We start from the raw sequence: 13,861 nt of genomic DNA, 5'->3' as shown, positions 1-13,861 counted from the left end.
GGAATATAGTTTATAAAAGAAATATTACGCACCTTCATATACCAAAAATGAACATATTGCAGCCCAATGAAACTGCTCTTATCTTATTGACCAATAACTTAACTTTTGAAACGCTAAAAGATATAAAAAAGAATCTAATTGATGATCATGTAGAAATAGGCTTAAATTCATTATTGCAAGGATCTAATGTAAACAAACCTGTCATCATTAATGTAAATAAAAATTATAACTTTATTATCATGTATATAGTTTTAAGTTTAAATTGTATACTGCTCGTAGTTTTTATATGTCATAGGAGAGTAAGACGTCTTTGCACGACCAGTTGGCAGCAAAGACGAACTCAGAGCACAAAGCGGCCCAGACCAGAGCCAACTGACGGTGAGGGTGGAGGAAGGAACTCCATTAGCAGAGATCATCCAAGAAGCCTCTTTTGTTCGGATGACCCCCCTCATGATTAAATAGTAAACAAAAAGAAAATGTGAACATTTTTAAAGCGACGAATCAAAAGACTCTGACCGGCTTGTGTCTCTGGGAAAAAATATTGTATATTAGTAATAATCCTAAATCTTAATAGTATCATGGTTATGTAAACTTAGATTAGAAACATGTATTAATAATTTAGGGAACATTTCAAAGAAAAAAAAAACATTTTTAAAGTTAAAAATAAGTCATTAACATACAAATGTAATAGATTCAAGATGTGCCATCACTTTAATCCTATGACACATCTTTTCCAGGGGAGAGGGTGATGTAACGACCCGAACCCAATATTAACAATAATTCAAGAAATTATGCTTTATTTGTTTTTATAAAAATTTCATACATTTAGTAAAATTTAACTGAAGACATAACAATTGTAAAGTGCACAGCACTGTCGAGGACAGCAGTGAGACTGCTGACAATGCAGAGTCAGCACCTGCGTGTGCTGGAAGGCAGTCTAGTTCAGGCCTCAGACTCATAGACATGTAACTCTCTGTCGCCCTATTATAAAATTTTCTAAATTCTTTAAATAATATAATTCAATACTTTATATCATTCAAAAGTGCTCTCCCCCTTTTTAACCAATCTAAATTGTGTAATTTTTATAAATTAATCATTAATAAACAGGGTTTTAAAAATTGAAACGTTGTTGCACAAACTTTATTTCTTTTTCCCGAATCACCCGGTGGTCCCCAAATTGGTCGCGTTACACGACCATGGTCGGCCATTGTTTTTAGTTTGATAGTAGAAAATCTTGTTATTTATGTGTTATGTATTACCAACATTGTACTGCCGAAAAACTTGTTTTTATATGTTAGCGATAATCAGGACTATTTTTTTCGGTGAGATTACGTTAACCTGTGTTAGAATGCAAAAAATTACGGCGATCGGAGCGGTAGTCGCCGATCTAAGATTTACCGTGTTCCTATGTACATTATCCTGCAATGCAGTTTATTCAAAATTTCAAATGTTTTCGTGCGTATAACATTCTCAAAAATATGTAATATTACATGTTTATTATTTTTTCTTATAAAGGTAATACCAAGGAATATGAAACAAAAATTAGCATTGGGAAATTTAAAAAAAATATTTTTTTATGTCTTAGCGTTTGACAGTAACTTAAATTAGTGCTTTAAGGGTTAATTGTACTCGCAGGGTGGTGGTTACTGAAATATTAAAAAAAAATCCACCATTATTTATTCAAGGTATTATTCCATTTTCTTGTATGCAGAAAAATTGTGAATAAGTTTACTGGCGCTGGAACATATCACTGAGAGCAATCATAATAGTACAAGCAGAATGAGTTTAATAACATCATGTGGTTAAACTGTATATGTTGGTTTTTAAGAATTGCAACAAAAGTAGGCTTATAGAATACAATTTAAAATTTAATAATACGATTCGGGCAGTATACAAATGTGTATGCCTAGCATAGTTGAAGAATGGATGAAAATAGTGAAATTCATTAATGTTGTTAATATTACAATATTATTAGGGTATTTAAAGGCAGAGACCAAAAGTCATGAGATTATAAATTAATTAATTAGGACTTGTACATGGTCTAGAATGCTTATACTGTATATGTAATTATTAATTTATCACTTGTACATAAAAATTGTTGACAATGTAAACATTATAAACATGTTTAGATAGATTTCTATTTTTAAGATAATTATGGAGTTATGTCAAATTTGTTTAAGAACATATTAGAAAAACAAATACAGCATAATGTCTTTTAAACCACAAAATATCTCTTGACTCTAAGTTTCTGTATATAATAAAACAGTCTAAGTGTTTGAATTTTAAGTATTTATTTTTAGTAGTTATTTAAATTATAAATTTAGTGATATGACAACTCTATGTTTGTTGTTCTAGCCCCAGGAATTATTTATCGCAGCTATATTAACGGGTAAAAAAATAATTTATCCATACCAGCACCTCCAGCTGAATGTGTTGTATTATAATTATTGAAAGGAATGTAAGGTTAAAGTCATCATGTACTCAAGTTTTTGAGACACCAAACAACTTTTCGATAGTGGACGAGACATTGAAGAATATGAAGGTTGTCCATTAACATCGAGAAATGAAGATAACATTACAAATTTATTAAACTCTGTGGGAAGAATGATGTTAGTTTTGTATAGTGGCAACTTGTAAAAAGAACTTAAAATTAAAAGAAAGTGATATGACACATCAGTCACATCTTTATTATGGAGGCGAAGTTAGGACTTAAAAGTGTAAACTTAACTTGTTTATGAGGATTTGTAAATGAAGTAGTTTGGGCCAAAAAGGTGCCAAAACACCTTTCTTGTGAACAAAAGAAAAATACAGAAAAAGAACATCTGCTCTGGCGTCAAGGAACAAAATCACTGCAGAATTGCTAGAAAAGATTACTTACAACATATGACAAAACATGGATTTTTCAACATGATCCAGAAAGCGTCAATCCATGCACTGGAAGACACTCATATCATCAAGGTTTAAAAAAGCTAGTAGATTAGGAAAAACCTGAAGGTCATGCTCATAGATATTTTTATATTGAGGATGTCACCATGATTGAGTGTGTAACTAAATGTCAAATGGTTAAGAAAAAGTATTGCATTGAGACCTTGCTAGAACTAAAAGGAAAAGCGGGAAAGAAAAGACCAAACCTGTAGAAAAGCAAATTGTAGATACTGCATTATCCCACAATGTGCTTTCCATGAAGCAGTTCTTAAATGACAAGAGCATTCATGTGCTTGCACAAACACCTTATTCAACATATCTCACCCCTTGTGATGCCTGTTCCCAAAAGTAAAACGTATTCAGATCCAGCCCTAATTTTTGGAAATCCAAACTTAGTTTTTAAGCCTATTGTAGTCATTTGGAATTATAATTACGGAATATAATCACTGTTATGAAAATAAAACCTGTTTTTTGAATCAAAAGTACTCTGATGCCACCTTGGTGTCATCAATACTAACACTGTGGACACGTGTCACAAGAGTGAACACGCTCACCCTTAACGGTTCACTCTGCATTAAGTTTCTAGGGGTTTAGACTTAAATCTAAAATGGGATTCCCACATAAATATGTTGGCTTAACATCTCAACTCCGCAATATTTGCTCTGAGGTGCCTATCAACTTTTGCCTCTAGGAAGACTCTCAGACTGGGTTACAATGGCTCTTTTTGAGTCAAAGATTAGTTACTGTATTATTTTCTGGGGCTTCTGTAGTGCAAATTTCTTTTACAGAATTTTCTACATCCAGAAGAGGACACTAAGGATCGTCTGGGGATTGAACCGTAGGACAGTTGCAGGGAGCTCTTTTGATCAAGGGGCACCCTCACTCTCGCCAGCCTGCTTGTTTACCACACAGTAATGTTTGTCTTTCAAAATAAATATATGATTTCAGTTCTTGGACACAATTATAATAAAAGCACAAAGAAGTGTTGTTAACACAGCAATCAGTTATATTTTTTGGACCTAAATTATTTAATTCACAACCAAATAGTTTAAAGGAACTTTACAATTTAAAATCCCTTAAAAAACAATTAAAGCTACTTGGTCGAGAGAGCTTTCTACAGCCTTCGGGAGGCCTTTAGTGAGCTGACAACCTAGGGTCGGTGGGTCTGGAGCCCCTTTAGTACGGACAGGCTTTCCTTGATATTTTATATAACATTTGATAAATACTATTTTTTTTTATCTATTTGAATTTCCACTGGTAGAAATATAATATTTATTGCTTATTGACCAATTGTATTTGAGTCTTACACAAAAAACTGTTCATAGTTCTATTGTATCAATAAAGAAGCTTGAATGAATAATATTTGAGTTGAAACTCTTGATATACTATGATGCTACTGTGGCGTCTTCGGTACTGCAGAACATATTTCATAACCTCAAACTCACTTATCTCCCAAATAATAATAGTGAAATACGTGAGAAAATTGTGGGAATTCGAATCAGCTGATATTAATAGAAACATTTTAGTGACTGGTGGAAACTGAGTCAACTAATCAGAACAGCTGACTACAAATCAGCTGAAACTCAAGTTGTAAACATTAAAAAATAATCAATACTTTGATGACTGATTTCCAGAAACCTAGGTCCAATTACTCTTAGACATAAAAATAAATAAACATTTAGTATAACAATAATTACAAATTATTATTAAATAGTGAAAAACTTCGGAGGCTTAAACATACCCCTATACTCAACACCACAGTGGCGTCGTCGGTACTAGTGGTGTGACATATATACAATGCTAACTTGGTTTCACCGGGATCGAACGTATTGTAAGGTTACACATTTTTATCTATAGAAGACGAAGACAAAAATGGCAACATATTTAAAACTGCTTTTTGAACAACAGAAAATTTGCATGCAATGGTGCAAAGAAAGAGAAGGTAACATATATTGAAAGGCATTAAGTGTAGTTTGTCAAATACTCAGTTATTTAACGTTATACATAATACAAAGAGCAAGCTAGCAGAAGAAACGTTACAATGTATGCTACAAACACAAGGATTCGGTTATCTTAGGGAATCTGACTTTCATAAAACAATTTAAAATTGTTTTTGAATTAAAAAAGTTTTATTTAATATAAAAAATCAATCAAAATGATGTCACAACACACCATTTACATTTGAAAAAATAACTAGAGTCACAGAATGTAAAATAGAAACTGAAAATGTCATTTATGTCATAATAACATTTATAATGCAAGAATTGAAAGCAGTGGTTCAGTATCAATGCCTGAATAAATATTTTATTTTGAATTAATGGACTAAAACTTAAAACATATGTAGCCTATCAAAACTGTTATAATTGGTTTTGAACAAATTGTTTAGTGCCATTATTTTGCAGGCAAATTAAATTTATTGTAAACAAATTAAATAGCTATAATGACTAAATAATAATTTATTAAATTGAAAGAATACTTACGTTTGTATCACTCTTGGCTTTAAATGATCATCAATAGGTAAAGTAACCTTACTATTGGACCATTTACTCATTGTAGATTTAGTTAGCATGTTTCTTTTTCGTCTGGGTGCTTTGCCCAGGACTGACTGAGCAGGGCTGTTCTCATAATTTATTTCAGACGGTTCCTTTTTTTTACGCAACCCTTTCTTTTTATTGGCTGCAGGTTTTAAGCCTGAAACACAATATTTATTTGGTATTATTATATATAATAGCTCTTTACATTATTAAATTTTAGTAATTGAAGTTGGTGGTACATATAATGCATTTACTGTTGCTTAACAAACAATAACATTTTATTTTGAAATTTCTATAAAGAGATGTAGAGTAAAATTAATTACCAGGAGCACGTTTCCAGTACATTGGTCCTGCCCAATAATGTGAGTTATCATTTATGAGGTAATCATATTCACTATCCTCCGATTTATGAAATAATGCTTTCATAACATCCAACTGTGATGGTGGACTCACCTTCTCTTCCTGCAACAGATAATCTAGTACACAAATCTGGTTATGATTTTTAAAAGTGATAATGTTATGAGTGATTGTATAACAAGTATAACAATAATAATAATACACTTAATTTGTCATACAAATGTATTATTATCAATTACAATATCACAAAATGCAGCTCAAACCAAGTCAATACATTAAAAACTAAACTAAGCTATTGATTATAATAATTAATTTAAATATAATATCAATTTATATTTTTAATATCTAATTTTAGTATTGAATACTTTAGAAAAATCAATTATTGGGAGTTCTTCTCAATCAGAAAAATTATTTTAGTTTTGACTTGTTGTGAGTGTTGTATTTATAAAAAGAATGGTTGAAATTTATATTTCTGAATTTTAGATAGTATAAATAACCAGGTACAAATGCATAAATTCACAATGCTTTGAAACAAACTCAATAAAAAGATGTTTATTAGAATAACATTTCTTAACGATTCTTAGAGTTTTTTTGTAAAGTTCATAATCTTTAATTCTTGGACAAGGTACAATTGTCATAAAGAAGTAAGCAGTATCAGAAAATCAACTGAAAATAGATCAAATAAGCAATTTTCGCATAGTTCTTAGGTACAATGTAACTTAATATATTTAAAAGATATGTCGATTCCACATAAACGATCATCACATACACAAACATTTAACTTAGTCCACAATATTTTGTTCACAGAACTACAATGATATTAAAGGTGAAATAGTACATATTTTACTTTATTAGTCTCAACCACAGCTTATTAGCCATCATTTACGTTAAGAAGGGTTGCATCATCAGCATAGAGAATGCAAGGACGTAGCCAGCAAGGGGTCCTTTTTAGTAAGGGTAAGTTTTACTAGGGGTTTTTAGTAAACAATTATTATTTAAATAATTTAGTATTACTGACATGTACTGCTGAAAGATCGCTCTCAACAAAGAAACGGGTCAAGAACTTTTTAAGGAACAAAATGGGACCTCTGTCCACAACAGGAAAATATCAGTTGTCTGGACCCCCCAGACATTTGATAATTGTCTGGGGGGTCAAATTAAATATATAATTAAATTATATATTTAATTTCTTCCTGGCTACATACACGCATATATATATATTGCATATATATAATACCAGAAACATATCTCACTCTACTTAATAGGCTGAAGTTAACAAACATTCATAATAATCTACATATATGTAGGATAAGGTTTGAAATTTGATTCAAAAAACTATTACTGAAATAAATAACCAATTAAAATTTAAAAAAAATTTGGAAAGAATATTTAATACATTTAGCAATATACTCTTTTGAAGAATTTTCAAACTTCACTTAAGGGAATTTATATTTTTATCCATTTCTGTAATAAGCCTATACATTATTTCTTACACTTAAATAAAACAGTATGTAATTATTTTAATTCAACCTTAAATTTTTCCTTGTAGGCAATGAAAAAATATGTTAATTGAAATGTAAGTTATATTATTCTGACACTTTTATACATTTGTACCAAAATATTAATAAAAATCTTTTGATTTAAATTTTATCATGATCCGAAAAATAAAAGTTGCTACAGACAAAAATTTCAAAACATTATCTAAGCAAATTTGGCCTCTAGAGGGTTTGTTGTTATAATGATAAAAGTTTAATCATATAAATATATTGAGCAATTCTTTTTTAAGTTTTGCTGTTATTTGTTATAGCAAAACTAATAATAAGACCACCTTCTACTATAGTGTGATAATAATTATACATTGTTTGATAAAATTTAATAATGAATCTAAAATATTTTAAAACTGACAGGGATCACCACTAGAAGTGGGTTGTTGCAACTGGAACCACATTGTTACGACGCTCTGTAACTGGAACGGTAATAAAACCACAGAAATGATAAATTAAAAGGTTTCACTGGAACTAACATGACTGTTGTGACTAGAGGTGGTGAACACCTTTAACATTGAAATAATGTCAATAAATTACCCAGGAGGGTTCACTTCTGGCTGGTTCATATCTTCCAGTTGAACCCACATTGGCCACAGCTAAAACCGATGTCACTTAAATTGGACAATCTTATGGACATGCATAGTCTGGGGTGCAAGGGTAGTTCGATAGGTCTAGTCTACTGCGGTAGATGACCGTTGGAGTTGGTTGGGTTTGTTCCCTAGGAGTCAAAGGTTCTTGCTAGCCTAGACATAAGAGTTTGTCACCCCCTGCCTGCTTTGACTGGAGAGGCTGGTTCAGTGCTGGCTTCCCCTTCTTTTGAGGAGACTTGACGAGATTAATGCCTTAAATTCTTCCTCATGGACCTTGACAGAAGGCAGCCCCTACCCCCAACCTTATCCATCCAAAATATCCTGTCACTCCAGAAGCAGCACAAAGTTCCTTTTACAACTGGGTCCAATTTCTAAGCTACTTGTCCTCAAGAGAACAAAAATCTAAAAAAAGTCGACATAACATTACCCATGTATAAAAATGCTATGACCTTTGATTTTCTCTCAATATATGTATGTATATATATATATATATAAAAATAGCAGGTTTCCAAAAAAGAATGTTGTGGTTTTGAACGGCCGTTCCTTCAAAACTATTCAAGATAACTAAATGACTTAAACCTCAAATTGAAGTTGAAATAACTAATATTTGTTTTCCGTGTAGCATGGAAGGAAACGTTGACCTTGGCATGTGCAAAATTGATGCATAGTGCCAGTCCGCCATTGTGACTGACACGCCTGGCGCTAGTTGAGAGTACAATGCTTACGGTGCAACAGAGGCCACATTGTGTTCTGTAGCACACAGAATTGAAATTAATTGTTAGATTGGTTTTGCGTTACGTATCAAGTTCAAAATTCACCAGATGATAGAGCAATTCATTGCTGGTTTAAACAGTTTCATGATATAGGAAATGTGTTGAAAGGACATTGAAGTGGCCGGCCAAAAACAAATGATGACAAAATTTACCTTGTGAATCTCATATCCAACAATTGTGATGATTAACAACACCACTTGTATGAAATGAAACTGACCATGTCACTAATACCTCACAGTGTACACTTAGCAGACTGAGGAGCCTGTACATGTTTAGAGCACTGCTGCCAGTATCTGACAAGCTTCAGCTCGTGCAGTCGCTTGCCCTGTCAGCATTCTAAGATTTATAGAACCCAAAACTGCAAAATTGAGCCATCTGATATGTCTTTCTAATCATGTGTCTTCCTTCAAGGATGCTCTAAACATGCTCCCAATGGTGGTGGTGTGTCAAATTTTGACGTGCTGCATGGTACATAAAGCTCTTATTTTGATAGAGCCACAGTGCCTAAGTTAGAGACTCTTATTTCATGGCAAGGTTTCTCAGTGTAGCTCCCACCAGGATGAAGAGTTTCACTTTCTTAAAGTGAGGCTTGAAGTCAGGAGAAAGGGCTTTCCATACTTTGGCTCAAAGCTATTTAATGATCTTTCCTTACAGATTAAAAAATATTGTTTCTGTTTCAATAATTTTAAAAGAAAACTGAAAGAGATCCATTTATAGACAATATATTGTTATTGTTGTTAAGCACAACTACAGATCATGCAATAGACAAAGTCAACAAATAATATAGCATATTATTTTTATAATATAATTTTAACCATAACTTTAATGGAAGATGAGAAAAAATTAATATTAGCCCAGCAAACACTAGGCGGAGAATTTTACAAAATAGTGAAATAAATACATTAAATTCTACAATTATCAAACTATATTAAACAGGATTCAAAACTTAAATTACTAATTACACAGAAAATGTAGTCATTTATAGAGTAAAAAATATTGTATTTTCAGCGAATTTTCCAGGGTAACTTTAAATTGTTTTAATTTAACATCCCAAGCTTTTTCTGGTAACTTATTGAAAAGTTTAATTCTTGAAAACATATGATTGGTTTTAGTTTTATGAAATTTAATTGATGGTAGATCTAGTAAATAATTTTTTCTCATATAGTGAAGTGTATGTTCTGTTTATAAAGGTGTCTAAATTTCCCTTAAATTGGAATATTAGACAATAAATATGTAAACTAGGCGGTCATAATTTGAAATTCTTTAAATATTGGTAATCAATACTCTTGTTTCAACATATTCATCATAAATCATAAAGCCTTGTAATGTATATTACTACATTGATATTGTGTTGTTATGATTTGAGAATAGCTTATTCGAAAAGCAATAGTTAAAATTGAAATATGCTTGTGATAATAAAGCTGTATTATTTATTTATTAGGTAGCATTCTTCATATAAGACCCAACAGGGATCACTTCTGGCTGGTTTATACCTACCAGTTGAACCCACCACTGGGCACAGCAAAAACCGATGTGCCACTTCAATCCGCAATCTTATGGATGTCCAGTGGCGGCACATCACTAACCGCAAATGTTAAGATTCTGGGGTTCATGGGCAATTCGATAGGTCTAGTCTACTGTGGGAGATGACTGTTGGAGTTGGTGGGGTTTGTTCCCTAACCTCAGAGGTTCTTGTTAACCTCAACAAGGGTGTGCCACCCACTGCCAACTTTGACTGGAGAAGCTGGTTCAGAGCTGGCCTCCCCTTCTTCCGGGGAGACATGACTTTGAGATGTAGTGCCCTAATTCTTCCTCATGGATCTCAATAGGAGGCGGCCCCTACTCCCTAACCTTACCTATCCTGAATATCCTGTCACTCCGGAAGCAGCGCAAAGGTTCTTACAGGACTAAGTGCAAATTTATAAGCTTCTTGTCCTAAGAGAAAAAAAAAAAAAATCCTTCATATAATACTTGTCATTAACAGCTGATTAGATAAGAGTGCTGAGACAATGATAACACAAATCTATCCAATATGCGCCCAAAATGTTATCACCCGCTTCCTCTCTCTAGCGTATACCAAATTATACAAATTTAAGTTTAAATGGAAATAAATATTAGTTAATAAATAATATATATAAGTTAAGTCTTAATTTTTCTTATAAAAATGTTATAAATCATAACTAATTAAGAGAGGTAAGAATCAATAAAAAAATTAGGAACTTACCTCCATTTTACATTTAGCACGAAACATAACTTCAACATCTCTCATTCGAGCATCTTCTTCAGTGTGATTTAAGGTCTCTTTGAGACCTTCCTCCTCACTTTTGTTATCTGCAACAATTATAAAAATAATAAGCATCAAATGTAGTAGCTGCTAAAGACATTGATTCCGTGATTGGATATATACAATGCTTACATTGAGTGCTTTGCAGAAGTACTATCAAAGGAATAAAAAAGGTTAATATGTACAGTTTAAAAACATTTGGATTTTGTACGAACAGTGGAAACTCCAGGGTTTATTGGTGTTCCTACAACTTAAGTTTGATAAAAATTATCCTATGAGAAAGAAAATGTTAAGTCATACATAAGGTCTCAAAACAATCATAGTAAAGTGAATTTCTAGAATCACGGTCAATGATCGAAGATTCCATGAGGAGCCCTGTTCAGGATGGAAAAAAGATATACCAATAAAGAAACAGAACAAATTGCAACTAAATCTAAATAGGAGATGGAATTAACCCTTCATTGGGCGCTAAACGGAGTTTTCCTCCGTGTATTTTTTATTATTAAAAATAGTACTACTTTTCTGATGTTGGCAGTCGTTTCCCGCAGTGTACTTCACGAGCATCTTTCGGGGAAGCGAAACAATAGCCTCCCGCTTATCTTTGTCAAAATCTGTCAGTATGACGTCTACTTCCGTACGAGACTGGACGATTCCTCCGTGAGCGCCCGATGTTGTGTTTGTAGTGCTTGGACGAAATCTCTGTGAGCGCCTTATTGTGTTTATTTTTTATGGAGTACTAATCCGTGTGCGCCTAAATGTGTGACCTGTGATGGTTTCTTTTTAAGTTTTACAATATATTTTATTTGAATTTTGTGAAATGGAGAATGAAGACGAGAGACTTGTCAGTACAGTACCCGTGTGCTAGGGAACATTTCAGTACTGTTTATGGAGTGAACATTGTCGTTATAATAACCAGAAGGAAAATGTTTTGAAACTTTGTGTAGTATTAAAAAAAATGTTTAGTAAAGAATAAATTTTTGAGTAATAATTGACATTACATTGTATAATAACTCAAGAATTGAAGTAAGTTGTTTTTGTAAGAAGTTAAAAATTAAGTTAATTTCCATATATTATTATAGTAGGTTAAACATTTTTACAATTAATTGCATTATTCCTTAAAATAAATCATGTTGTTACTATACAATAACATTTTTTAAGATTTTGAATTTCTTATTTGGAAAATTCATTACATAAGAGAGTAATTTTTATTTAACTTCTAAAAATGAATATATTACATTGGAATTAAATCCGTAAGAATATTTAAACAAATAAAAACAGTTTAAACGACTATGATATCCATTATTCTCTAACCTGGAGGAAACCTCTGTGACGCCTGATGGTGTTTCTAATTTTAAGCGCCTGATGGAGGGTTAATAAAGCAAAATAACTCATCAATGGAAGACAATAGTAATGGGATTTGGAGGCAGTACCTTCAAAACCATGGGAAACCAGCTGAGAAGCAGGGAAGTCGACTGTGAGGTCTGGACAATGATCAGGAAAGTGTGTGAAAAGGAGGTGTCGTGGTGTGGTTAGTGCATGAAGGGAAAGCCGAAACATTTTGGGAAACTATGTAAGTTTAGAAAGATTTTAAAATTAGAAATTAAGTTTATTGAGTAGTTCTAGTCTTTCATAAAGTTCTGCATTATAAATGGAGAAGAAATTTTAAAAGCTATCAGAATATAAAAAAAATTTTAATTACCAAAAATACCTTTGTTTTAAATCTTATTTTTTTACATTTTGTTTAAATTAAAACTGTGTAAATATCTCATTTATATACATAGTACTTTTTGTAGTGTTTAATGAAATGGACAAAATAAATTAAAAGCTGTCATCTCATGGATTTTTACCCAAGTTAGTATTAAACCTATCTTTGGCCTATGAATCTCTGTTAGAGGAACTAAAAGTTTCAAACCTGACCTACAAACAAACCTGTCAGTCTTAGAGAAATGGAGATTGAAAATCTTTGAAACAGGTTCAAGTCATAATATTATAGATTCATGTTCAACAATGTTTTTGCATTTGTAATAGTATTAAGATTATTGTTTTTTTCATATGAGTAACAGGGTTATTTTATTTTTTATTCAATGAACAGGTTTACGGTATTATAACAAATTATTTAAAAAAACTTAACATATAAAGTATATAGTAGTTCTAATTCTATCTCCTCAGAATGTCTAAAATCATGTTTTTAGAGGTTATATTTTTTTAAATTTTCTGTGGGAGAATCCTTGGATCCCATCTTGCAGAAAGATTCCATACCCCCTCACCCCCACCATCTATCTGGTACTGGAAAGTTTATGAGTATACGCCTGCACAGTACACCTATAATTTGACCTTTTAAACAGTCTTTCAGTTAAAACAATATCAATTCAGCTTGTAAGACGTGTTTTCCACAGACATTTGGTTAAAAATCATATTTCACATTTTCCTCTATTGTCTTGCAAAATATACTGAGATTATTTGTGTGTGTTAGTTTGATATTAATTTAATTACCTAAGCATTTAATTATGTATGTTACAACATTATGTGCTATTCTGAAAATTTTAAAAACGTTTTTAAACAGTAGCCATAAAAACAATACAACAAAAAAAAATACTACTCTCTTGAAGTACCCAGAAAACTTACCTTAAAAAAAAAAAACTCCAATACTTCAAACTTTCATAAAGAGCAAAAATTGTGACAGTATTCTCTTAGCTGACCAGATTCTCCATTTATAATAATTGGCCAATTTTGGTGTTATGACAGTTTAGCTAAACTGGTGAAACTGAGGGAAATGCATCAGTTTAACCGTCATCATGTAGTCTCTATTTACATCTTATAGATACATACTTTAAGTTCGTGTATATCTGAT

General features: G+C 31.9%; 1 protein-coding gene across 7 annotated transcripts in view; it reads right to left on the bottom strand.

Annotated features, from left to right (window-relative positions):
• Nucleotides 1-13,861, bottom strand: part of LOC124369058 (condensin complex subunit 2-like) — a 122,751-nt gene that overhangs the window by 48,677 nt on the left and 60,213 nt on the right. For all 7 annotated transcript variants that reach the window (XM_046826767.1, XM_046826765.1, XM_046826761.1 and 4 more), the window contains 3 exons: nt 10,951-11,057; nt 5,783-5,921; nt 5,406-5,616 (listed from right to left, as the gene is read on the bottom strand). In XM_046826767.1, coding sequence (XP_046682723.1) covers nt 5,406-5,616; nt 5,783-5,921; nt 10,951-11,057 — 457 coding nt within the window. The remainder of the gene's footprint in view (nt 1-5,405; nt 5,617-5,782; nt 5,922-10,950; nt 11,058-13,861) is intronic.

The sequence above is a fragment of the Homalodisca vitripennis genome, chromosome X (assembly GCF_021130785.1).
Source record: "Homalodisca vitripennis isolate AUS2020 chromosome X, UT_GWSS_2.1, whole genome shotgun sequence".
NCBI lineage: Eukaryota > Metazoa > Arthropoda > Insecta > Hemiptera > Cicadellidae > Homalodisca > Homalodisca vitripennis.
This window is presented reverse-complemented; position numbering and strand designations above follow the sequence as displayed.